At 45.1% G+C, this 26,599-nt stretch overlaps 1 protein-coding gene across 2 annotated transcripts in view; it reads left to right on the top strand.

Annotated features, from left to right (window-relative positions):
• Nucleotides 1-24,469, top strand: part of SOBP (sine oculis binding protein homolog) — a 114,676-nt gene extending 90,207 nt beyond the window's left edge. For both annotated transcript variants that reach the window (XM_014964663.1, XM_014964662.1), the window contains 2 exons: nt 5,731-7,685; nt 22,521-24,469. In XM_014964663.1, coding sequence (XP_014820149.1) covers nt 5,731-7,683 — 1,953 coding nt within the window. In that variant the 3' untranslated portion in view covers nt 7,684-7,685; nt 22,521-24,469. The remainder of the gene's footprint in view (nt 1-5,730; nt 7,686-22,520) is intronic.
• The last annotated feature ends 2,130 nt before the right edge of the window (nt 24,470-26,599 follow it).

Genomic DNA, 26,599 nt, shown 5'->3' with positions numbered 1-26,599 from the left:
TCAGAGCTTAGTGGTGGACTGCACAAATGGATAAACTTTGTGCCTGCATTTGACAGCCTATTAAAGTATTAATTATTTTGTGCCTAAAGCCCAAGTGTGGCTCTTCTAAGTGCAGCAGGATGCCGGTGGTGTGCCCACGGGGCAACCTCTTCCATGTCCGCGCTCCGCTTTTGACATTTCTATCAAAATAAAGATACGGACGCCAACAGGAATGGCTCTTTCCCCCTCTTTGTATTAGAGAAATCCGAGCGTTACAGGCTCCCTCGGCCCCGGTTTCCTGGGTGTTCCCGTATCGGGTGTGAGTAGTGTTTCTGCTGATGCGGTGTCTTCTGAGTCGTCTCCCGGTGTAGATTGCCGCGTGTTTCACAGGAAAGCGGATGAACGATATCAAGTCATTGAGCTTATAAGTAGCAGCCTGGCAACCCGCCACTAAAATATAAATACATTAAATGTACTGAAGGAAATGTTCATTCTGTTGTTTAGCGTTGGACATGCCCCAGTTAGGTAAATTTAATCTTCCTGAGGGTTGTTGCGTTACAGCTGAATGAGATGATAGGCAGTTATCTTATTACTGATCTTTCTGTCATTCGGGGTGTGTGTTCTGGCACTCGCCGTGTGGAGTGTGCTTGCCCGAGAGAGGTCCTAGGAGTATTTTCCAAGGGAGACGGAGGCGTGTAGGGGATCTGTTAGCACCTTGCAAGGTCAGACCTGGAAAACAAATCATATGAGGAGCGGCTGAGGGAGTTGGGACTGTTTAGTATGAAAAAGAGGAGGCTGAGGGGAGACCTTATCACTCTCTACAACTACTTGAAAGGACACTGTAGAGAGGTTGGTGCTGGTCTCTTCTCACAGGTAGTTAGTGACAGAATGAGAGGGAATGGCTTCAAGCTCCAACAGGGTAGGTTTAGATTGAACATTAGGAAAGAATTTTTCACCGAAAGAGTGATAGGGCATTGGAACAGGCTGCCCAGGGAGGTGGTGGAGTCACCATCCCTGGCTGTGTTTAAGGACCATTTAGATGCAGTGCTAAGGGACATGGTGTAGGGGAGGACTTTGTAGAGTAGGGTAGATGGTTGGACTGATGATCCCAAGGGTCTCTTCCAACCTAGACAATTCTATGATTCTATGATTCTATGATCTCAGAAATGTTCACGCTCCTCCTCAGTCACGCCACTACCCACCTCCTTTCGGGTAGAAACGTACAAAATGGTTGCTTCGCCTATGTTTTGTTAGGAAATGTCTGAAACTCGGCCTTGTGGCATTTGTTTTCTTCCCGGGTATCCCTTTTGGGATTTTCTGCCGCAGCTCCTTCCAAAATCCCCAGCCGTGCCTCTGCTCCTGCTGAGGTCAGGGGCAAGGCTCCTGATGACTCCAGGGTGAGCGGAGGCTGGCGCTGAGCGTCAGACCCAAAGCCGATTGATTGCATCAAAGAGAAGCCTCTCCACTGTTTTCCATGGGTGCTGGGTCAGACCCTCCCGACGTGATCCCACAGCATTAACTTCTGGTGACTAATCCCCATGAGAGCTACTCCACTGCGTAAGCACTACCGAATCCATCGCCAGGCGTTAACACCCTGCAACGGTTTAGCTCTTCTCTTGGTGGGACGCTGAAGGGAAGAGGATGAGGCAGGAAAAGGGAAGCAGAAGGAATAAATGAACAGAGAGATTTTTGAGCTGGTTGTGAAGAATGACGATGTTCTGTACAGCCTGCAAGGACTTAAAAAAAATAAGACATCGGCTGTGTGTTTTACAGATAAGAAAATATTATTTTATTGAACGGAAAGATATATATGTTTCACCTATCACATCTGAACTAATCAGTGTAGGCTTTTAGAAGAAGTCTGTAATTACTCTGAGCACGTCATTAGTTAGATGTAAAATGAATGATATTGCTCCGTTTTATTACCTCTAGTGATATAGCCATTTGTATCATAAATTCATTGACCTCATCTTAAATGATCAATCCTCTAAGACAGACTTGATTCATTAATTCTTAAGTGACATTTTCTCTCCTCCAGTAATTTCCTCCTTGTCGCAGGGACTGTTTTTCTGCCTTTTAGTATGGTATTCTAAGGTGTCATGTTACCTGTGTATGACATGCACATTTTATACTTGTATCTTGAGCAAGCAGCATAGACTGATTGCTTAGATAGATGGACAGACATAAAGAAAGAAAGAAAATAATTAAATACATGGATGTAGTAGATAGACATTTCTCACTGATGTTAACTTCAACACTTTGAGATGTTGCAGAAAATCAATGAGACAATTATTAGATATTTGGTCCATCCAGGATGTTCAGAGGAACAGAATTGCTGCCTTTAATTTCTGTGGCTTTAATTAATTTTAGTGATAAAAAATACAGAATGGTCTGTGATTAATATGTGAGTGAGGCAGGCAGCCTTCAGAGTTTCCTGTACCTCAGTGAATTATTGAAAACAGCAGAAATCAGTAGAGAATTTATAAGCAGGATTTCTAAATCTTTTACCATGGAAGAGAAAATATTTGTTTAGCTAGAGGTGACATAGGAGCCCACTTGAGATAAACAAATCAATACAGCAATAAAACACTGAATTATTTCAGTGAATTTTTCAACTGATAACTAATAAAATTAAATTATTAGAAACTATTAGAAAAGGTGCCACAATTTTGGGGGATCTGTATTTTTCTTTCGGTCAGTTTAATTAAAGTCACTTGTGGGGGCTCTTCCTAGAAAGATAAGGAGGCTTGGTTTACTCTCTCGTATTTCTCAGGTGCTTGTTTGGCATCAGGCTTACAAGTTGGTTTGCTTCCTTTCCCTTCCCAAAGGAAGGGCAAGTCTTAGCTGCACCATCCCAGGACTAAATCAGGGAAGCAGCTGCATCTGAAGTCCTTCTCCATCCCTTACAGCAGCCTCCAAGACCAGTCTCTTCCTCATCTTTCCCCTGCAAGCAGACGCTGTTTAGGCAGGTGATGGGCTGGGGTGGGCTTCATCCTTTCCCTAGCCTTTCTTGGGAACCAGCTGGGAGCTCCTGGTACCTCTTTGTGCAGCTCTTGGGGTACATGGGGAGACCCCCTGCCTCTTTGCACAGCCCTTGGGGCAAGAGCATACCCTGCAAGTGGCAGAAGGAATCATAGTGGTTTACCTCCTGGTTCCATATAAGCAAAAAGGTAGCGTTTTGTGGCTACAGGACTGAGCTCTCAATGAAAAATGACTTTAAGGGAAATTCAGCAGCTTTAGTGAGTTAAATAGTAGCTTATTAACTTGCGGTGTAGACTCACAAATTCCCCTTTTGTCTGCTTGGAAAACAGTGGCAAGTCAGAAAATTTCAGGAGGTCAGTTATAAGGTGTTTCCCTCAGATCACCCTGTGTTGACTTGCCAGGTGGGTGGCAAAACCCCTTCCCATGCCAAATACCCGGGATGGTTTGGTGCCCGCTGCTGCGTGTTTGCGCTGTTTGTGGCCAGGGGTTGCCCAGCTCTGGTGCTGTCTGCGATGGTCACCGAGCCCTCCTGCGGGGAGCACAGGGAGAGCCGATGCCTGGTAAAACCCGGGGGCTCTTGGAAGTGGGGGTGCCCCTGCTTTGCCTTCCTCTCTGCACCCCCTGCTTCCCATCCTCCCTTGGATGCACGTAGATGCACGTGCCATGGCATCAAAAGCATTTATCGCGACTCTTCTGTGCGTTTGACGGCCTTTTTTGTCCACGTTTTTTAGAGCACTACGTCGTCAGTGTGCGTTCCATGCAGAGCTGGCCCTGTTTGAACTCACCAGGAAATTTTCTTTCCTTGCATGGGGCATCGTGCTGGAAATACGCCCGTCCTACTGCCGCGCGCGTCGGGCAGCACCAGCACCCCCTCTGCTTTATCTATTGTGGTGCTGTGTCCATGTGCCCAAGCTAAAAATCTGGGCTCTGCACTCCCAAACTTTACAGGTGACTTAATGGTTGCTGATTCTCAAGTAATTACTTAGTTTGATTTCAATGTTGGGATAAAAACTTCATGGTAGAGAGAAGGAGTGTGTGTGTGTGAATGGGGGCGGGGGAGGCAGGAGAGGGAAGCAAATAGCAACCCAACTGGATAACCAAAAGGTTGCAGAGTTAAAACAAACAGGCTAATAGCTGTAGCATATAGGGGTTGTGGGTGTGTACATGTGTGTATATATATATATTAAAGATATATTACTGAAAACTCAAAAATGTCACCACTGTTTATATTAAAGGAAAGCTGAGAGTTAAATGAGATGGGTAATCAGATGCCCGACATATGTTGTTTGGAATTGTTTATATGGCCAATAGTTATTAAAATTAATTATCCTTTTAATGCAGTCTTTTCACAATCATTTTCTCTTTTTTTTCTTTTTTTTCTTTTTTTTTTTTTTTGGTACAAAAGATATAGTCTTTTCAAAACAAGCTAATATGGGCTATTAGGAAAAGGCAGAACAAACAATACCAGGATGTATTCTGACATGGTCATAGGCTCAACATGCTGATAGCACCAAAATTCTCTGTCAACGGAGTATTTTGAGAACTAATGTAAATGACAAAAATGGGTTTTTTTGTGTGTGTAAAATTCTGTCAAAAAAGTAAGGCACTGAAAAATCTGACATCTGTTTATCTGTTTATAGCTATGGCAAGATTACTCATATTAATTCTTGTTTAAAATGCCATATGAAGGAAAGGCATTTGTGCAAACAAGAGTCATATTTGAATTGTAGATCATGTCTTCACCATCTGTGAGAGCTGTTGGTGTTGCAAAATTAATGTGTTAATGAAATCACAATAATTTCTCTGAAGTAATGGATTCTGAAGCCTAGAATGACTATTTTTTGAACTTTGGTGTCTAGTGGTTTACAACTGGGAAAACCTTTCACAGCTTAATTAGTTCTGCAGCCTTACTTTAAAAAGAAAAGGGCTATGCCTTCACCACACCAATAGTAACACAGAAATGGATTAAATCGAAAGCAGAGAAACAAAACAGAAATGAGCCTGAAACACAAACTTTTTGCCATAGTATTTGAAAAGTTGCTAAACAGACCCTTGCTTGCCAAGAAGTTTTACTCAGTGACTCGTACACAAGAGTGGGCAAACAGCTCAGAAAATAATTCCAGCTTGCCGAAACATCACAAATTGGGACTATTTGAACCTCACACAAATGTCCTGACTGTTTCCAAGCTTCTCCTTGGAATGAAGGGCAAAGGATGAATGATGCTTTTTGCTTCATGATGCCATTTTAAAATACCACACCCTTTCCAACTTAGTATTTGATACTCTTAATAGAGTATGAAATGTTACAGTGTGCTGCAGCTTAGCAGAAATTATTTGTATTCATTTCCAGTAACTTTCTGAGTCCTTTTCCAGTTATCATACTTCTGGTGTAGTATGGCACCTCAGATGGTACAGGTGTGCTTAGATAACCACCAAAGAGTAATCACAGCCATACTCATGGATTTTGTATGCTTATATATGCGTGTTATAAGAGGTTATGCCAACTGAGGATTCTCTGTGGTATGGGTTTAAGATATACAATATATTGAGTAAGGCAGAACTGAGATCATGGGAGCCAGAAAAGGAAGTGGCATTCAATTCACCAATATTTTGGAGTAAAGAAAGCATAGTTTTCACAAACATAACTATTTTTTTTGCTAGAAAAATAATACGAGTCTTTAGAAAGCAACTGAAAAATGACTTTTGAAATAACACTATGAAGAGAGGATTGCTATTCTTACCTGATTTGATTTTATTACTGTGTTGTAGGTATGTGACTGGTGTAAGCACATAAGACACACAAAAGAGTATCTGGATTTTGGGGACGGGGAAAGAAGGCTTCAGTTCTGCAGTGCAAAATGTCTCAATCAGTACAAAATGGACATTTTCTACAAAGAGACACAGGCCAATCTTCCAGCTGGACTGTGCAGTACATTACATCCTCCAGTCGAAAATAAAGCAGAAGGCACTGGGGTGCAGCTGCTGACTCCAGATTCTTGGAATATACCGCTAGCAGATGCTCGGAGAAAAGCCCCATCCCCAGCGTCTGCAGCTGGCCAAATTCAAGGTCCTGGACCATCAGCGTCTACCACTGCCTCTCCGTCTGACACTGCCAACTGCTCTGTCACTAAAATCCCCACACCAGTTCCCAAACCTATTCCCATCAGTGAGAATCCAAATATTCCACCAGTTTCTGTCCAGCCACCTGCTAGCATTGTGCCTCCAATTGGTGTCCCACCTCGCAGTCCTCCCATGGTGATGACGAACCGTGGGCCAGTTCCTCTGCCCATATTCATGGAACAGCAAATTATGCAGCAAATCCGTCCACCATTTATTCGTGGGCCGCCTCACCATGCCTCAAATCCTAACAGCCCTCTGTCAAATCCAATGATTCCTGGAATCGGTCCCCCACCAGGTGGTCCCAGAAATATGGGTCCCACCTCTAGCCCCATGCACAGGCCAATGCTTTCCCCTCATATCCATCCCCCGACAACACCTACCATGCCTGGGAATCCTCCAGGCTTGTTGCCACCTCCCCCTCCAGGAGCTCCTTTGCCCAGTCTTCCCTTTCCCCCTGTCAGCATGATGCCAAATGGTCCTATGCCTATGCCACAGATGATGAACTTTGGATTGCCATCCCTTGCCCCGCTGGTGCCACCTCCAACTCTACTAGTGCCATACCCTGTCATTGTCCCTTTGCCTGTTCCCATCCCCATTCCCATCCCCATCCCTCACATCAACGACTCCAAACCCCCCAACGGCTTCTCCAGCAACGGTGAAAGCTTCATTCCGAGTACCTCCAGCGAGACGCCTGGGGCAAAGCCAAACAATAGCTCTTCATCCCCTCGAGAGTCAAAGCAAGGATCATCTAAATCCTCTGACTCGTCACCGAGCTGCTCAGGCCAGTCCCTAAATCAAGCTCAAGTGCTTCAGGAGCACAGTAAAAATGAAGTTGTTGACTTGACTGTCAGACCTAGTAGTCCAGTGAACAGTAAATTTGGTTTCCCCAGCGTGCTACAGGGTCCACAGGACGGTGTGATAGACCTAACGGTAGGCCACCGGTCTAGGCTGCACAATGTTATCCACAGGGCTTTACATGCCCAGGTGAAAGTTGAACGTGAACCTAACAGTGTTGTAAATTTGGCTTTTGGTAGCTCAGACAAAAGGAACTGCGGTGACTGCAGGGACAACTGCAGCCCAGTTGACTCAAAAACATTACCGTGCAGTGACGGAGCTCACTGCTGTCCTGTCTCCTTGCCCTCTGGCACGCCGGGACTGGAAGCTGGTGCAGCGGTGTGCAACGTCATTGTGAATGGCACGAAGAGCACGGAGGGTTCCAAGAACCCAGAGCCGCCCCAGGAGCCGAAAAAGCCCCAGCCCCCGGAGGAGCTGGCGGTGAGCGAGCTGGAGTCTGTTAAGGAGAACAACTGCGCATCAAACTGCCACCTCGAGGGAGATGCGGGCAAGAAGACCGGGGAGGAGCCCCTTGCTGGGGGAGACAAACAGGACCCGAACCTTAACAATCCAGCAGATGAGGACCATGCGTATGCTTTGCGGATGCTGCCCAAGACAGGTTGCGTGATCCAGCCTGTGCCAAAACCAGCAGAAAAGACTGCTATCGCGCCGTGCATTATCTCAACGCCAATACTCAGCACAGGGCCAGAGGATCTGGAGCCACCGTTGAAAAGGAGGTGTCTCCGAATTCGAAATCAGAATAAGTAAAGGTTTGTGTAATCGCTACTGCCTTCTGTGTGAGTAGAATGAGTATTTTCAGGTGTGAGGTCAAACTCGCGCGGATGTGGCCTTTATGAAACAAGATACAGGTCCCAATTTATCAGCACTTTGAGAAAACTATTGGTATTTATGTTTTATTATTGTTCTTTGTGTTGTATTGCATCTGTACTTGTCAGTACTCCATCCATCAGCAGCCTCATTACATTTTTGCTCACAGAACATTTTGTGATGGTGCTGGCTGTGAAATTATTGTGTTGTGTATGTCAAAGTCAGTGGTTTTCTGCCTAGGATATGGTTTAGGTCTGGGCCATTAATCTGCTTACTTATTCCAGCTGAGTTACGCAGCAACTCAAGCCTTCATGATGATGATTGAAATTGCCCTACAGCATAGCACAGAGCAGGACGACCCAGCTGCTTCCTGCTAGCTCAGATCCAACTGACTTACCAAATGGTCATCTCCAACCACTTTACTTTGGTCTGCCTCCAGACCGCACCTTGGCTTTCAACCAGGCTGGTCTCCAGAGAGTGAACCCCCTCTCTCTGAGCTTTCCTTCCTCGGGTATTGGTGCTTAGGGACTGCCTGCTGTTTGGGACCTGCCCACTGTAGCTTATCTCAGCAAGACCTGTGCCATGGGGCTTTACTTTCTGACCCGAGGTATCTGCTTTTGGTGAAAGTCTCTCACCTTAGAAAAGCAGCTGAGGTTTCCACCAGCCCTGCAGTTGTTATATGTGTGTGGCTCTTTGTAGGGCTGCAAAGCAAGGCAGAGATATGAGTAAGTCCACTGACAACTGGCCTTCCAGTACCTGAAGGGTGCCTACAGGAGAGACGGGGAGGGACTTTTTATCAGAGAGTGTAGCAATAGGACAAGGGATAATGGTTTTAAACTGAAAGAGGGGAGATTTAGATTAGATATTAGGAAGAAATTCTTTACTGTGAGGGTGGTGAGACACTGGAACAGGTTGCCCAGAGAAGCTGTGGCTGCCCCATCCCTGGAGGTGTTCAAGGCCAGGCTGGATGGGGCTTTGAGCAACCTGGTCTGGTGGGAGGTGTCCCGGCAGGCAGAGGTTGGAACTAGACGATTTTTAAGGTCCCTTCCAACCCAAACCATTCTATGATTCTATGAACTGAGAGACAGAAACCCCCCACCCTTCATTCCCTACTCCCAGCCTACTGAGTCCCTCTGATAAAAGAGCGCCTTTGTAAAACTGTTAGCTTAATATATGTCTGTTGCTTCAAACCTGTGAGCAAGAAACAAATGTAATTGCATTTGTTTAGATTCACAAGCGTGGAGAGCTTCTTTCAGGAAAAGGGAAAATGGTGGGTGTTGCAAGAAATCTGTTCAGCAGTAAAATACTGACGGTTTGCCGGATGTGGCTTGATGACATGCCAGATTTCATTACAATCCGTGGAATATTCTGTAGCCTCCAGTAAATCCCTGTCCCTGGTAGCACAAATAGCGACTGGAGCGATGCAATACGAATATTGCCTTGAAGGGCTTGGCACCTACAGCCGTAGATAGCAGCGCAGGCTGACAAATCTGGGCCACTGCAACCTCTCCCTGCTCCATCAGTGCGGGCTAATTGCACCCTCAGTGATACCGCAGTATACAGTCAGGACTCCCTTTTTATTTGTTAACATTGCGTTCCCTGTGTTGGCTGCAGTGCCGGAAATGTTGCTTCCCTTGATCACAAACAGTATTTATTTACTTTCTGCAATGGAACAGAACCCTTATTCTCTGCTCTCGGCGTGTGCTGACACATTTAAAAGATACATTTCTAAGAACAGAGCACAACTATAGCTTTCTTGGGCTAAAAACCAACATACGCAATAACTCAGTGAATATTTAAAATCTTTGCACACTCCTAGCCTCTGCTGGTGGACCTACCCACCTCTGAGGTATGGACAGACAGTATGTCCCTCTCAGCAGTGAGATCTTTATTGCAAACCCCAGTATGCCACATTTTGAGCTTGAGAGATGGTCTGTTCATAAATGAACACATGCTTTTACCTAGGGGTCATGATTTTATCTAGTGAGAAGGCCACTATTCGACAGTATCCCTTCTATTTAGTTCTAAGAGAGTCGTGGTTAACCCATCCTTTCCTACCTTGCTCAGTCTCCCCATAGCTGTGGTTTATTTCAAGCCAGTGCTGAGAGACTTGCACGTTTGTGTGCTGGCACTGTAGTCAAAGACAGACCGCTTCTTACCATCTATTTATGCTTGTCCAGACCATCCAGGCTGCAGTAATGCCGCCTTTCCAAGGTCCCAATCCCAAGAAGAATTTAGCATCGTCCAGAGCCAAAGCCTTAAAACTCTGAGAGAGAGTTCTGGCTTCACTGATTTGTGAATTTTTGCCTGTTGACACGATTATACATGACATCACTTCACAGATAGTATTTGACAGAGAAAGTGGGCAAACTGAACAAGCTGCATTGAAAAGACAAGAAGGATGCTTTATCACTCAGTTATTGTCCTCAGCTCTTTCTATTATCTAAATGTCAATAACTGTCACTGTGGTTATCCTCAGGAATAACCATTTTCCCATTCACCAAGAATTTTATATATTCCTTTGTCTCGGTGTAAGGGTTGTCTTACAGGAAAGTTTTCAGGTTGCCAGGCAAGATTAATCTGACCCAATATAGACATCTGGAATGAAGACACATGAGCTAATTGTCTAAATTCTCTTTAAAATAAACCTAGAGAAGAAGGCACTTCAAAGAGACAGCTGAGCTCATCCTGAAGTCGACAACTAAGACAGCTCGGACGAATTGTGCCCTAGGAGTGCCCATTTCTCCCTGCTGTGAAGGAAACTTAGGGTGACTGGCACAGACGTAGATGTCCCCACAGAGGCTGAAAATTAAAAAGCCCAGCCTAGGTGTCTGCCTTGCCTCTGGGGTTTGTGCAATAGCATAGCATGGCATGGTGATGGTTTTTAGTCAGTCTGTTTTCATCCCCTCCTTTCTCCCCAAAATGAAAAGAGGTAGCCTCTGTGCAGAAGAGATATGACACCAGGATCCTTGTGTGCTTCAAGGGAAAGAAGATACCCAAAATACTCTGCAGAAATAAACAGTCTGATAACCATCTCATTCCAGTGGATACCTCAGTGAAATGCGGGTGGGTTTTGAGCCTCTCAAGGCACACACAAGTGATTCCTGCAGCTCTGATGATTGATTTGAGGCGAGGACTCTTTGGTTTCCTGCAGAGCCCTCCTTTCACTAGTGCTGGTAATAGCCAGTCCAGGGGAGCAGGATAGCTGCTTAGATTTCTGGCCCCCCAGCAGTCTGTGTGTGAAGGCCTGCTCCTTCAGCAGTCTGGCTGTGGGGAGGATCCCTCACGAGAGGCTCACAACCTCATAGAAATTCTACTAAAATACAAAGAGGGTAGGAGCTGCACTCATAATTGTGTTGACTTGGGCCTTTGGAAGTTTGTATTGATTGCACTGGCCACGCTGGAGAAGAAAACTAAGCCTGGAGAAGAACAAGTCCAGGGAATTGTCTTTTTCTCTCTTGCTCTCCGCCTACCCTAATTGGAAAATCTGAACATATTGCCCTAATGTGCAACTTTTCCTGGATTTTATTTCCCATCAAATTGTATGAAAAGAAGGAAATTAGCCAAATATTTTTACGCTAGAGTTCTGGACAGACAGATTGAATTCATGTAATAACAACATGGACTCTCTAAAAAGGAATCAATGCAAGCGTGACCTTTTCGGGCAAGTCGCCAAACTCTGGATTATTTAATGTACCAATTACTTGATTATTGGAAGTGCTAATCAGCAACATAATCCTTGATGTTAAAGTTTAGTCTCTCCATCAGGATGTGGACTGTCAAGCTGTTCTAGCTTGAAGCAATTTGAAGAACCAGCAAAAGATGTTTTGGTGCCAAAGTCCTACTATCATAAAGGAATGAGGCTAGGAGGAATATTCTGTTGAGTGTTATTTTTTCAAGTTTGAACAACATGAGTTTCTAAAATTAGCAGTGCTAGTGTTGCCTGCCTACACACTTTACGTCCAGGCTGGATCAGTTTTAACCCTTCAGTTTTGGTGTCAAGGTTTCCTAAAGCAAATAAATGGAAACACTAAGTTCTGATTGGATTTAACATGATAGTTATGGTAAACTAAATTAGAAAATTAAGTGGCACACGTGAAACTCACAACTAGCTTCTGTGTGTTTGTCTGTATGTGTGCATGTTGGGGGCAGGAGGGAGTTATTCTGCTTGTGTTAGCAGAATTTCTCCCAGAAGTAATAAAAATAGTAGGAGTATGGCCACCTACAGAGCCAACCCGTATGTCCTGGGGTCAGCATCTGTTGAGTTATAGGCCCAAACCTCCAGCTGTCTACTCCATACATTGTCGTCGTAAAAATATACAACATGCAGAATGCTCCAGTTCAGAGCAGAAGTAATATGTATCCCACTGTGAGCTCCCCTGCCCATAATGGTCCAGCACAAGATTTCCTGCTCTGGTCAGGATTCCTGAGGCAAGGGGCATAGCTATTAACCTCCCTTTCTGCCTTAAGAGTTTTTATCGCTCCCCTGTCGGTGTAGTGTCTTACCTACCAGCATCTTACCCTACCCTCTTCACTCTGATCAAGATAGAATTTGACCTTAAAGGTATACTTGAAAACAGATTTCATAGATTTAAACACATTTTTATGCTAATCATCTTCATTGACACAGTACTATGGGCCAGAGCCTTAGCTAATTTTAACTGGGTATGGTGCCACTGGTGCTAAACTAATTTAAATCAGCAGAGTAATTGGACTCGTACACTTAACACCTACTCTTCTGATTCAGAAGGTTTCTTTCACCTGGCTTCTTATGAGTCTACAGAAATTTTCCATTTTTCCGGAGGGGCAGAGAGACTGTTAACACCACAAAATCTTAACACATTTGCTCAGAACTGAAGCTTTGCTCTTGAGAGCCGCCTGGCTCTAGCAGCGTGATCTTACTTTTCCAAATTGCCCGTGTAGCTTCTCAGATATATTAAATCAGAAAAAGGATTTCCTAGGGAAAAAAAAAAAGAAAAGAAAAGAAAAGAAAAGAAAAGAAAAGAAAAGAAAAGAAAAGAAAAGAAAAAAAAATGTGTTTCTCCAAATGGTGAAGTATAAAATGACATACTTCCAGAGTAGCTTTCAGCTCCCAGATCTTGCTGCCGGGGTGTGGGAGCACTAACTTCCGTCTCAGTGGCAGTAAATAGCAGGCTCGTGGTACGCTGCTGCAGATCACTGCACACTCTTTGAATCAAAGGAACAAGTGCTGATTTCGGATGAGTTTCTCCTGCTTTTCTATAAAGCCTCCTGGGGCATATGTTTCAAATACGAAATCTGATTCTTGAACCCAACTGAGAAAATAACTACACCTGGTCTGATTTGCAAAGGTAGTGAGCATCGAGGGCTGTTGGCAAACAAAACACATGGCCAGAACTCCAGCCAGCAAAAAATGTCATAGCTCAATTGTCAGACCCACAGAAATCTGCAGAGCCTGCGGCTCCTGGAGGCTGTAGCCTACCTGACAGCTCCCAGGACCTGGGACCACTGACTTCAGAGATCGTTTCGGTGCTTACTTGCCCTTATTAGTTTTAATTGTCTTGTGAATTGAAAATTCTTTGAACTGAAATAAGCATCTAATCCGTGCCATTCCCTAAGCTGGTACAACCCAGATTCATATTGAAGCGAGTTACTTATAATTCTTTGCCAGGCTTTAAAGACTGACCAGGCACTTTCAAACATATAAGTCCTAATGCTCCTCTTATTTAAGTTGTTGCAAAGCATATTTGGCTGAGTTCAAAAGTGTTAAGTATAAAAAGGCATAGGGGGAGACTCTGTCTCTCCATAGTCTGTTCTTGTGCTGTCGAGCTACCGTAGTCAGTGGTGCAGGGAGAGTTTACGGGGAAAAAAGCGCAACTCATGATTAAATACAGAGTCCCTAACAACAAAGACCATAGTAAAACAGACAGGCACCCTTGTAAAAACATCATCTGTGACAGCAATTGCCTTTCATTCAGAGGCCGAGATCCTGGACAGTATGTGTCTGATGATTGCCACTGAAATCTGATAAGGAGCTAAGCACCTAATAGCCTTTGTGAAGCTTGACCCTCAAACAACCATGGCCAACTTCAGTGCAGAGCAGTGAGCTCTGCTTATAAACTTATAAACTATTTCCCAGTGTTACGAGCAATACCTGAAAGCGGGTCAGAAAGGAACAAAACACTATTGAGAACTGTGGTTGTGAAAAAGTTCGACACAATCAATCAGTGAGCAATAGATTTTAAGAGAAAATTAAATTTTTGTTAAAAAATCAGTGGGAGATTCAAGCAAAGCAGAAGCAAAGCCATTTGAGCAAGAGATCAGGAGGAAATCAGACTGTGACAAGCAAGCCTTTCTGAAGCACCTTTTGTTTCCAAGATTACCTGCTGAGTATCTCCCTGTCTATTTTTAGGTCCCATAGTGCAAAACAGGCAAGTTAAGCACATTCCTGGGTGCCTCCATTAGTCCAGGCCTCATGGCTGAGGCCTACCAATCGTTACCTTATTTACACCATTTTGATAATGAGCTACATGTCAGTCCCGGGAGCAGAGGCTGTGTTTGGAAGCGTGTGTGATCATCCCGTGAGAGCCGGGAATCGAAGTAACCTCTGACATTTTGCAGAGCCCTCAACTATTCAACATTTACTTCTACCATGCAAATTAGAGCTAATTAAATATCTGGGCTTGATCCTGTCCAGTACTGCGTGCCCTCAGCGCTCTTTAAAGCAAGCTGAAGGCCCTCGGCACGTTACAGACCGAGGTCCTGCCTCTGACTCATTTGCATGGCTTTACTTCCCCAGACACGATTTTGGTATTTGAAAAGAATGGTATTCCTGTACAACATGTGTCTCAATTTGTAACGATATCCTCCCTGCAGCTGGCTTGCTTTTCCAAGTGTTTCTGAAGCATTAATGTCTTAAATTCGAGCCAACCTACAATAACAAATTATCTAGAGGCGAAGAGGCTGAATTGCGTTTGTGGAGAGGACGCCCCCACTCTCTGCTGTGCTCCATCTTCCAGTCCTGGTTTCGGACTCTCAGGCTTTGTAATGTAATCATCTTCTACGGAAGCACACATTTCCAAAAAAAGAAAAAAAAAAAACCTAAAAAAAATAGGGGTTTTAGGGATTGGGTAGTGCAGAGTGAAATAACTACAGAGTTCCGACCTCTATGGAAAGATCTGCATCCCATCATTGGCCGATTGATATTGAAACCTATGGTTAGAGCAATTTTCAGCTATTTATTTGGAGCTCACGTGGTTAAATGTAAAACTTGGTGTTGCCTGCTTGTGCTCCAAATATTTATAAGCTTTCATCAGCCACTTGTGCTGCCACTTCTAAGTTGCTTATCCAAAAAAAGGGGGGAAACCCCCTTCCCTGCAGGAATTCTCCAATTGAGAGATGCTTGAACACTAGTATAAAAGAAAAGGTACATGAGAATCACTGAGAATTTGAATTCTGACCCTGCTGTTCAAAGCACAATTAAAATGCTAGTTCGGTTTTATTTGAAGCACTTTACCAATTATTGCTGGACTGGTTGTCTTGGTGGTAAAAATACAGTTCCTGTTTTCTTTGGGTGGGTGGGGGAGGTGGCAATTAGAGAAAATTTAAAACAATGGTCGGGTCCAATGCAGTTTGCTCCATGGCCAGCAGCGCTGGGGATAAGGGGAATGCCCTAAGGTGCCTGGCACCTGAAGTCAATGCCAGGTCTCACCTGCTTGCTCCTTATGTGTTCTGTGTGGGTTTTTCCTCTTCCTTCCTGCACAGTATAATCTACCTGACACTTTGGGCCACCTGAAGCCCCTAGCCTTTGGATGAGTCTACATCTGCTCTTGCTTAGACTGAAACAAACCAGGAGGGGTTGTGAAAACCAGGAAGAAACCCCACAGGGACAGTGCCAGGCATGCAGCCCTGGATGGTTGTGGATGGAGGAGTTGTTCATGAGAAAATGGGAAAATGTTGATTGCTTCCTGATATGGAATGCTGAAACTTTTCACTTAAAAGATTCAATGCTGCTTCTGAAAAAAAATATTATTATGGTTATTATTGTTGTTGTTGTTATTGCTATTATTTCATGGCCCACAATAGCATTTCAGATGAAAAAGCCAGACCTAGGTGTAACCCAGGTGAGGAGGAGGACTCTCACAGAGAGCTACAGGCTGTTGCTCGGCAAGACCCCCATCCTCACCATTTCTCTTCCTCCACAATGCTACCCACAGTTAATCTGCCTTTTTCTGGCCACTTAGCGGGTTTTACCAGAGAGATCAGCTTGGATAAGAAAATTGAGAAGAGCCTCAGGATAGCCAAAAGCCTAGTGGTTTGGGCCCACAGAAGGCTGCTGAAATTCAAGTTGAAGTTTCTATTCTGATTCAGACAAAATCGGAGGCTTAAAGAAGGGTTATCGCATCACAGCGGTTGCCTGTTTTCAGGAAAGGAGAGTAAAAACTGTCTGGATTTGGTTTTCCTTCTGTTTCAGTTTTTTATGTTTTGTTTTTTTATTTGTTATTTTTTTGCAAAAAGATCCCTGCAAAGTTTCAGCTTTATCCCAGTGCAGAATTAGTTGAAAATTTGGCTGTTCCTTTTAAAATGAAAAATCATTTTCTGCCACATCTGCACATGAAGCATCGTTAAGGCCAAGCAAACTATTTACAGGTCTGCCAAATATCCTGGTGCTGCACTAACTGGAAGGCAATGGGCTGCCTTGCTGTTTTGGAGACATACCTGGTTACCCCATTGTAAAGCAGGACCTGGCCCAGGCAGGTTCTGTGCTGTGCCATAGGAGCCATGGCCAGAGGTAGCGGATGCTCCAGCTGAGATTACAAGTCCAGAGCCATGATGACGTTTTCCTCTTTGCATGACTTGCCTGCACGCCTCAAAATGTCCCAAAATGTAAACCAGAGACCCCCTGTCAGAGAAAGCCAGGAGAAAGCTGGTGCCATGGGGCTGGGCAGGAGGACCTGGTTGACATTGGTTTTGTCTTCAGATTGAAAGTGAAGAAGGATTTCATGAACTCGCTGAGCAACTGTTCTGTAAAAGGTTAAACCAAGAGAAAGTTCTTTGAAATGGTGAAAAATTACATGAAAAGAATATTTAGAGAGGTTCTGGGAAGACAGCTACTTTGAAAAGCAGAAAGTGGTATAGGTGGGGAGGGAAGGATGGCAACGCCAGAGAAACCTGACAGCAGCACCAATGCTGAAATCCAGGGAAAGAAGCCCAGATATTTATCTTGGCCTACCAAGACTGATCTTCTCTGCCTCCCTCCATGACTAGTGGATAGGGAGGCTCTTCCCAGTTGTGTTTCAGAGCACCTAACGCAGTGGGAAGCAGAACAAGGACACTGGCTGCCCTGGTTAAAGTTCATGAGACCCTGTCTCTCCTTTCCCTGTACTACAAGAAGAGGAAAGCACAAAGCAGTGCCATTCAGTGGGGAGCCACTGTCATGAAAAGCTTGACGGGATGGGAACATGAGGAAACAGAAATTTAAAATGCTGCGGCATGGGTTCCTGGTGGCAGCTGTTGGGCCCAGGAGAATCCAGACCTGAAGGGGCGAGGAGGGGCTGTCTGTGCAAAGCAAGCTGCACGGTGAAGTTGTGTTGCTGCTTTGTGGTACAGGGGAGGATTTACAGCAGCCCAGACCATTTTCCCCAAGCATGTGACTGCTCTCTACTGAATTTCGGGAATCCTGTTTCCACTGGCTATAAAGAAGAGCTGCACGGCAAGACTGTACTCCTGTTTTGAGGGGACCACTGTCTTTACGGAGATGTATAACGGAGGCAAGAAACTACTTTTCCCTTTGCCTTATGCTATATCCCTGCCATGGAGCCTGATGGATCAAAGCAGGCAAGAGCAGACTCTGCTGCTAGATAGCTGGGCTTTGAACAATTGCCACCGATTTTGAAAGAGGTGGAGGGGGCTTCCTTTCTGTCTTGTTTCTCTTCAGTGAACTGGCTGCCTGGTAAATACAGGAGCACGGCCCCCTCATCTTGGTGTCTCTCAGGGTCTCTTCCACAGTGATGACTCCTTTGCTCCCTCTTTTTAAGAGGTGGTTTTCCCTTGGTTCATACAGGAGCATGAAGGAGGGTCTGGAATTGTATTTCCACTATTTTCTTGCTACTTAACAAGGGCATGGTGACATACATCCCTGTTCCTAACTTCACTAGCTAGTTTCATGGTTCAATTTTACATGCATTGAATGAGTTTAGTGAGAGACAGTATTAAAGGTAGCAGCAAGGGGCCAAACGTAGATGTAAGCTGGTAAAATTTCCCCAAAGGCTTTTCTAGGAATAGATGCAGGGAAGCAGCACACAACAGATCTGCTTTCCAGTTCATGTTTCTCCCTCAAGGTCCTTCCCCAGTGACAAGGCAACTGGATGCAGTTGCAAGCACGGCCTCTGGTACATCCGTTCAACAGTTCAGTCACAGAGTGGGGGATGATGAAGCTGTTCCTACCACTTCTTCTGCCTCGGCATAAAAGGAGGGCAAATCCCAAGCCTCTTCCCCAATGTGTTCATTGAAGTCACAATGTCTGCTCAGATTACAGTTGCATATCTGACCCAAAGCTGAGAAGGATCCATAGCTCACAAGACCAGAGCAGAAGGAAAACAGCACCTTCAAAATCAAAGGTCGGTGCTTAAAGACCCTGCTTGTTACCCTATTCGTGCTAAAGGCCTCCCTTGACTGTTGCAATGTGGCATCCCTTCAGTTAGCTCATGGAAAGATTAATCATCAAGTATTCAAAGGGGAAGGTTTTAATGAAGAAGCTTGAACTGCTTTAAGAATTGCTAAAAAAAAAAAATTAAAATAAATTACAGAACTATTACAAGTAACAGATGATTCCAGAGTGTTTCCAGGGCTGAGTTTGCTCCCATGCTGACTTTAGCTGCACTCTTGTGGTTTATCTTCAGAACAGTTTCCCTGAGAAAATAATTGCAGCGCCTTTACTCTAGGGCCATGCATGTCCCAGATGAACTAGGCCTCTTTTAGCACATCAGCATTCATTGTCCGGGTGAATTAAGTGCTGTGCTAAATGATGGAAACTCTGCCATGCCAGCCCACATCAACGGTTGCCTCAGCCCTCCCCACCCAGTCTCTAATTTTTTTCTGAACAATAAGATGTGAATCTGGAGACAGAAATGTTCAATGGAGCACAGAACGGGGCGGGGGAAGCAACCATGGAAAAAACTCTGTGTGTCTGCATGCACGCGTGTGTCCAAAGCCGTGTTAATGACATGGCTCCCTCTGAGGAGGTAGGACACGATCGGGGAGGGCAACTGGTAGAAGCAGCTACTTCTGGTGGCTGTCACTGCCAGCAGGAGCGTGCCACCAGCGTGGCAACAGCCGGCTCCTGGGGCAGCTCTGGGAGCAGACACACAGGGGTCGGTGCTTGGGTATGGGGGAGCAGGAGAAGGAATTGCCCCCACAGCTGAGCTGCCCATCTCCTCGGCATGGAGGGGGAGTGGAGTGAGGAGCATTTCTAGCGATCGGCTCCACCAAGCAGGGCCAGGCTTCCCACCGCAGCAGTCCCATGCACAGGACAAAGGGCTGTAGGTCTGCAGCAGCAACCAAGAAGAGCTGGCTGGGTCCCTGGCTGGAAAGGGAGGAGGGAAGCTTGCTGGGGAGGCCTTGCCCTACTGCCAAGCTCTTCTGCCGGCCTCTAACTCTGTGTTGTTCTGAGCAAGGATTTAAATCCTCAAGTGTCAGGGCATAAACCAAAGAGGAAACTCTGCATCGCATCTGCAGCCTGATTCGTAGCTGCCCATTGCTCAGGTTAGCACTAACAGCCACAGAGGGCATCAGTGCGGCTCTCAGTTCAGAGGAGCATCTGAGCCTGCGTAGGTGAATCTCCACGTTATCTTCTTGAGCTGGGTCATCACCCAGTTGAGTTATTCTCCTTTTGCCCCCCCTGCATTGACAGTAGGGCAGAAACAAGCCTTCCATCTTGTTCTCTTTCTGTCATCTTTTCCATGCTACCTCCTGGTAGCCTGTCTCTAACTTCTAAGTGGTCTTCCATCCCCGGATCAGCCCAGCCCTGCTGAGCTTTGGAAAGCAGGCAAAACTCAGCGTGCTCACCTCGATGCAACTTACATGAGCTCAACTCCATGGCTTTATGCTTACAAAAATTCTGCTTTTGTGGCTGATGCAGTTTTTCTCTCTGATCAGCAAAATTTGATGTGTGTTGAGGGCAAGTTCAGCTGGGGTGAAGAGCATATGTTGCTCTCCTAAAAAGTAATTTGTTTTTTTGGGGGGAGATATAAATAGCTGACTTTGTTGTGCTGGCCATGCACACTGGTGTTGGCACGAGGTGTATAACATCTAACTGTGAAGTGGTGATGACTAGGGTGTTCTCATTTCTTCATAAAACTTTGCATGCTATGCCTGATATGGATTTTTATTCTGTCACTTGATCACTACAAAGAGACATCCATCAAACGCAATGACTGCCATATGAGCCAATCAACAGGGAAGGTCCTTCTCTCCAACCCGCACAGTCTGTTACAGAGTCTATCTGCTGGAGGGGAAAATAGATAGGAATTACAAAGCTAGCTGATGCCTCCAGGCAGAGAGCATCAAGGGCTAGTGAACTTCTTTACGCCCTCCCTCCCAAATCACTTATCAGTCTGTGCCATGCCTATGCCATGCCATTTGAGACTGATTAGTGAGGGATGGAAGTTCGTTTCTGTTGATGTATGGAAAGAGAGGGGCAGGCAAAATACCTGAAGTGCAGAGTGAGGTTTCATGCATATGTTACAGATTTTATTTCCTCTGCTTCCCTTCTTAGTTAATCTCAGAGCAAGTTTTCAAGCCAAAAAGTGACAGAAAGCAGTCCTGTACTTTATGAGGAGTACTTAGTAGGTGGATGCATCCCAGTTCTCAGTCTAGTTCTTGTCCACAGCTCTCTGTACACACAAAGCGGCTCATGCTGCTGGGCACCTTGCCCTAAAGCCCAAATGTTACTCCTTAACCTAGATATAATGGTCTCCGTGCTCTGGGAGTTCATGCTGGTCAGCATATTCCATGTGCCTTCCAGTCTCTGCTTTGAGAAGAGTGGAGGTTTGGCAGGGGATACGAGCACAGTGATGAGAGGGATCGCAGAGCCAGTGTGAAGGGCAGATCGTGGAGCAGGCTGAGAAGGAAAATGTGACCCGGCACCAAAATTAAGGCCAATAAGCACTTCAGAGTTTCTTTCTGAATCTTTAGGGGACAGCAGATCCCATCCAAGAAGACAGACTCCAAAGCACGCTGTGTAGAGAGAGAGGACAGTCCCTCCTGGGCACTACATGGTCAACTGACAAGGGAAGCAGAAGCACAAGGCCATAGTGTATCACCCAGTAGCTCCTAGATAAACTCAGGCATCAGGAGCTTATAACCACTGTGTTGCAGTTAGTTGCATTAGACTGATGAGAAGGTGATTTTAGTTTTCAAAATCATGATTCCAAAGATTTTCGTGACCTTGGCCTTCACCACTGGCAAAGATCTGCTTATTTTAGGGGAGCTATCACCTTTCTGAAGGCCTCAAATCAATAAAGCTGTTTGTTCCAGTATTGTTCACCTGGTCGAAGCACCGGTGGGCTTCAGAAGGAGGTTGTCTGAATTAAGTCCTGTGGGATGCATCCCTTTTGTGTCCTAAAAAATAAGAAAAGAAGAAAAAAAAAAAAAAAGAAAAGCATTTAGTACATCTGATCAGATAACAGGAGAAAAATGGACCTGGAAATGAGGACCAGGATAGAAAAAGGAACAACTGAGAAAACAGTTTTTTTTGTCTAATTCTGTCATCTGCTGTAGTAGGATCTGGAGGGTTTTGTTCCCCTCTCACACATGGTCTATGGAAATGTATGCATTCAGTACTAAAAATATCAGCTGTTAGTAGCAGTTCACCTCAGTGAGAGCAATGCCTAGTTCTGCTTTGGGTCCTAGAATGTCTTTAATGGAATTCTGTTTGTCATGCAAGGCACTGTCAGTCACCGTGCTCTGCTGGTGGTGACCCTGCGGTGCTGCAGCTGCTGTTGTGGTGGTGCAAGTGGGAGGAGGCTGGTAGCAGACCATCCCAAGGGACGACCGAGGAGGTTGTGGGGAACTCCAGCCTGACCTCCCTCATTGCAGCTCAGTTTTGCTGTGTTGACTGTGGATTTGGGGAAGGGCCAAGAGGGGCATCTTCAGTTTGCATGCATAGCACGGATAGTAGCTACAGAGCTAGCTGTGTTGGTGGGAGATGTGTGCTTCGATGAGAAGGGAGCTGTCTCCCAGTACCCTTCCAGTGTCTCCATGAGAGCGGTCAGCCCCATGGAGCCGCACACCAGCCTGTGCAGTGAGGTGCCTCTGGGCAGCCCTGGCACAGTGTGATGTTCCCCATCTGATCCTACCCCAGGTGCTGGCAGATCCTGCTCCAAATGCCTCTCCTCCTCTGACTCCTCTTTCCCACCTGCGCCGTGCAGAGAGCGGTACATCCCAGCTCTGCAAAGCGCACTGAGATCAAGGGGTGAAGGGTACTGTGTAATTGCAAAGTATCATTATTCACCCGAGCTCTTGTAGGATGAAAAGGTGCTCTATGAAACCCAGAGAATGAACTATTATTATATCGGTTTCCAGCTTTCTATCACAGGAATTCCTCCATCTTCCTTTCCAGCAACCTGGGAGGCTGCACGTACTGACAGCCCTTGCGGCACGAGGGGCAGCCAGGGCTGAAGCCGTGGGCTTGTGTCTCAGCCCGGCCGCTTGCCCGTGTGAGCTCTGGGGGTGCCCAACCCACCCGCCATGAGTCTCCCACCGCTCGCCCTGACCACCTCTCCTTGTCTGCCTTGCAGGAACGCTCGCCGACAGGGTACCTTGCATGGAGAAAGGGAGCAGAGCAAACCACGTCACTCCACCGAATGACACCAGCTGGTCCGCTCACCACCCCCTCTGGCTGAAAGTCCAGCAAAGAAAGCAGCTTCCTGTCATGAAGCCCCTCCGAGGAAGCCTCGGTCCCACGGGTGCCTTTGACCCAGAAGACAGCACATCATGGACCCACACAGTGTGCTCAGCATTCCTGCGACCACCCCTCTTCTCCTCCAAGGAACGCTTTTTTTCCTCTTGGTTTCTTGCTGGGGGGGATTTTTCACCCTGGTTTCAAAAACCACACGGACCAACATAGGTACTTTTCCCTCTCTGACTTCAAAGTTCAGATATTTGAGACTGGACAATAATACGGATTTTTTTTTTTTTTTAATTTTTTTTTTTTCCTTCGAAAAACTGCTGTGGTTTTGCTGCTACACTAAGAATCGTGATTTGCATTGTATGGTTTTGGACCTATTCAAGTTTTGATGGGGGAAAGGGGTAATACTGGAGTAGCAACGCTTCAGAGTCATCTCTGTCCTACCCATGATGCACTTTTAAATGAAGAGTTAGAATATTTTATTGGCTAATATACTTTCCTTGTTATTTTTACAAAGGCCACCTTTATCCTTTCTAATGCCATATTTTCAGTGTTACACTTTTATGGCTTTTAATTTTTGATTTGACAGATGTAAGAAGCAGCATGAATAGTTTATACTGTGGTTTTTCAGAGACTGAATGCCAAGAGAACTCAGTAAATGTTTATTCTTCTCAGCTTTCTCTTTAAATTCCCCTAAATAGCGCCCCATTTGGGAACAGAGCAAGAGTGTTGAACTAAAGACCAAAATTCCCTCAAGGTGTAAAATAATCTGAGGGGAATATTTGCTGGGCGTCACGAAAGACTTGGATGAAATTTCAACCCTGATGGTTTTCAGTGATCCAGGAAGGCAGTGAGACAATCTCTCCATATGCATAGCCCTTTCATGATAATTAGAATGGTATGGACAAACCAATGAAAACAAGGGTAAAGTGAGAAAGATCCCCCATGATTCTGTTTCACTGTTTGCTTTCTCCTGTCATGGTTAAGAGAAATGTGCAATTCGATCCTCAATCAGTGGGTGGAGGATAACAGGGTAGAATTTACTTGTGTGCACTTGTACAGTTGTAGCCAAGAGTCCAAAAGTACACTAGAGCATGTTATACTGGCACTGAATTGGTAAGAGAGTCGTGGAGTATCCCATTCTGACAAATACAAAAAAGAAAAAAAAAAAGAAAAAAAAAAAAAAAACAAAAAACCCCCACAAAAACCCCACCAAAAAAATATCAAAAACAAAGAAAAAAAAACTTAAAAAAAAAAATCAGATCACCTTGTGATTCAGTGTAACTGTTTACTAACTCGAATAAAGCAATTGTTCACTCTCGAGTGTTCAGAGTACACCTTTTCTATAAGGCTGCTGCGGGGGAGTGAGGAGCAGTTTGCAGGAGCGGTGTCTCTGACCGTCTCAGTGGTGTTGGGAGCAGGGTAGTAGCAGAGTCAGTTGAACCAGAGCCTTGTAGTGATGGTGCACTATGAGCACTATGTATATACTGTATTTCTATATTTTCCTTTGTACAGATTCACTTAAGTCAAGCTACTGTTTTACAGGTGCTCCTTATTTATTAGAGCTGTGAAAGCTTGGAAAACACACCGGGCGAGTAAGCTCGCTTTTTAAAAAAAAAAACAAAAACCCAACAAAAAAACAAAAAAGAGAGAGAAATCCAACAACTCCTGAGTCTAGGGAGAGAGCTCAAAGAGATAACGATGAAACATCTTCAAGAGAGCAAGAATCTGCAGCACCCTCAGTGTGCTCTGCTTTCCTTTTGGGCTTGCAACGCTTTTCTCTCTCCCTGACTGGTGTCAGATTTATTAAAACAAAATAAATCTCCAAGAAAAAAAAAATGCACTTAAATGTGCTGTTGTTTTATTATTTTTTTTTCCTTTTTGTGCATGCGGTTATTCATTCCTCTACCTGCCTGGTCACAGATCAAACAAAACTGAGTCTGAAGTCTCAGCAGAATAATATGTAAGTGTTCTTGCAGGCTGTATCTACGTCCCTTCCATTTTTGCTCCTCCCTCATCACTTCTCAGTTTCTGCAGTGTTCAAGGCGTGTGTGGGGGGGAAAAAGACCCTCATGGTTAGAACAGTGCAGAGTTAGGTCCTGGTCTTACAGAAGATCCTCGATGGACGCACTGGCTGAAGCTTCATTGATTTCAGGTAGCTTGTTCCTGCTGCCTTTGGGGCTGTGTACCCAGTGTGTTCTGCCTGCATTTTGGAAGGATGTGGTTTTTCTATGCATGAAACCCCCCTCCCGGAAATCAAGCCTAGGTTCTTCAAAGTACAAAACTCCTCCCAAATCCCCCCAAAATTACAAGGGGAACAGATTTGCAGGCAATAGGGTTTACTTCCCCGCTCTTGGCCAGCAGAGCCAGCGCTGCTCATGGAAGGGTTTGAAATGTCCAGTGAGCTCTCTAACTATTTGACTGATTTCATTAACCAGCCATGTAAGGCAAACAACAACAGCATAAGCGTGCCTGCTTGGAAGGGCACGTAGAGCAAAGCTTGTCTCCCTAGTAAACAGCTTGCTGCATCTCTATTTATTCATCTGAACTTGGCTGTAAAATGAGGGCCGTGTGTATTGATTTTGCTTTTGTCAGTGGTCCAGAATTGTTAGCACACATTTTCACTCTTCTGAAAAACAACAGACTCTTTAGAGAAATCTTTCTCTCTCGTGAACTGCTTTTTCCAGAAATGGAATCAGCTTGTCAAAAATCATCAGGACAGCAGAGGTAGGGAAAGCCATCTAGGCTGGAGCTGGCTTCGCGCGTTTCCAGTGATCACAAGCTTACCTTTGCTTTCCTGAAAATTTGCCCACCTTACACTTCCTTAACAACTTACCCCAAAATTCGGAATCTGAACAACTGCTTTGGACAGTTGAATCAGTTCATTGTTTGCTATTTTAAAAATATCTCCAGCTGCATATCTGGGGAGAAATCTCCGAGTACACATAAACCTTCAGCAAAATGTAGACCAAATGGTACGATACATTATGCAAAAGAAACCTGCTTTATTTTTGAGGCCAAATCCATCCCTTGTACGATGCCAACAAAATGAATGGAATTACACAAAGGATGTAAAAGGTCCTTCGCAATTAACAGGAACGCAGCAAAGGCTTGCAGAACGGTGCTCGCTTGCTGCTGACATTATTTATTACGCACTAAGACCTAACAGTCAAGCCAAGCTCTTTCCTGGAGAACTCGCCATCAAGGAGCCAGACAAAGAAAATCCTGATGCGCTGGGAGATACAGGGGAAGGTTCCTGCGTGCAACAGCAATCACTCCAGCCCTTGCACACGTACAGTTTTGAGATGCAGAGACTGTTTTTATGAGCAGATAGAGGCAGCTTTGCCTCAGGTCTCTAAGCAGCTGGTCCTGCATGCATCCCTTCACGCTGCCGGGGCAGAGGGGGAGTTTGCTGTGATCGAGCTACATGGGTCCTTCTGCTGGCACTGAATTCTTGCTGTCAGCGAGAATTTTGCCCTTGCGATAAGAGGGGGCCTGCGTGCTGCAAACACTCTGCATTAATTTCCTCCTGCGTTGTCTTAGATGCTTTTGAGGGCTTTATTTTTTTCAGAAGTACTATGCACATCAGTATTTGAGTGGCCCAATTCCATGAATAAGAAGGTCCCTCAAAATGAAAACATTTCATGCTTTTTCCCTGCTAAATGATGGAAATAAATTTGCTTTGTTCAAATAAGTGCTGCACGCCAAATTTACAAGGATGCTTATCCAAGTGAGATATCCCATTCTAAGGTCCATATTTGGACACCCAAATCAACACTCAGCCAAACACATGCATGAGGCATTTCAGTGCCATTTGGAGTGTCCATATATAGAACTGGATGCCCTAACTTCATTGCCTTTGTTTTAAAAATAGGCCTGGAATATGTAAAGGCATCATTTAATAACAACTATGACAAACATTTCTGTGCTCAAACTAAGAACAAATTTGCCGGTCCTGGTACAGGTTGA

This window comes from Calidris pugnax, unplaced genomic scaffold (assembly GCF_001431845.1).
Source record: "Calidris pugnax isolate Ruff unplaced genomic scaffold, ASM143184v1 scaffold219, whole genome shotgun sequence".
NCBI classification, from domain to species: domain Eukaryota; kingdom Metazoa; phylum Chordata; class Aves; order Charadriiformes; family Scolopacidae; genus Calidris; species Calidris pugnax.
The sequence above is the reverse complement of the archived record's forward strand: the minus strand, read 5'-3'. Positions and strand labels throughout refer to the sequence as shown.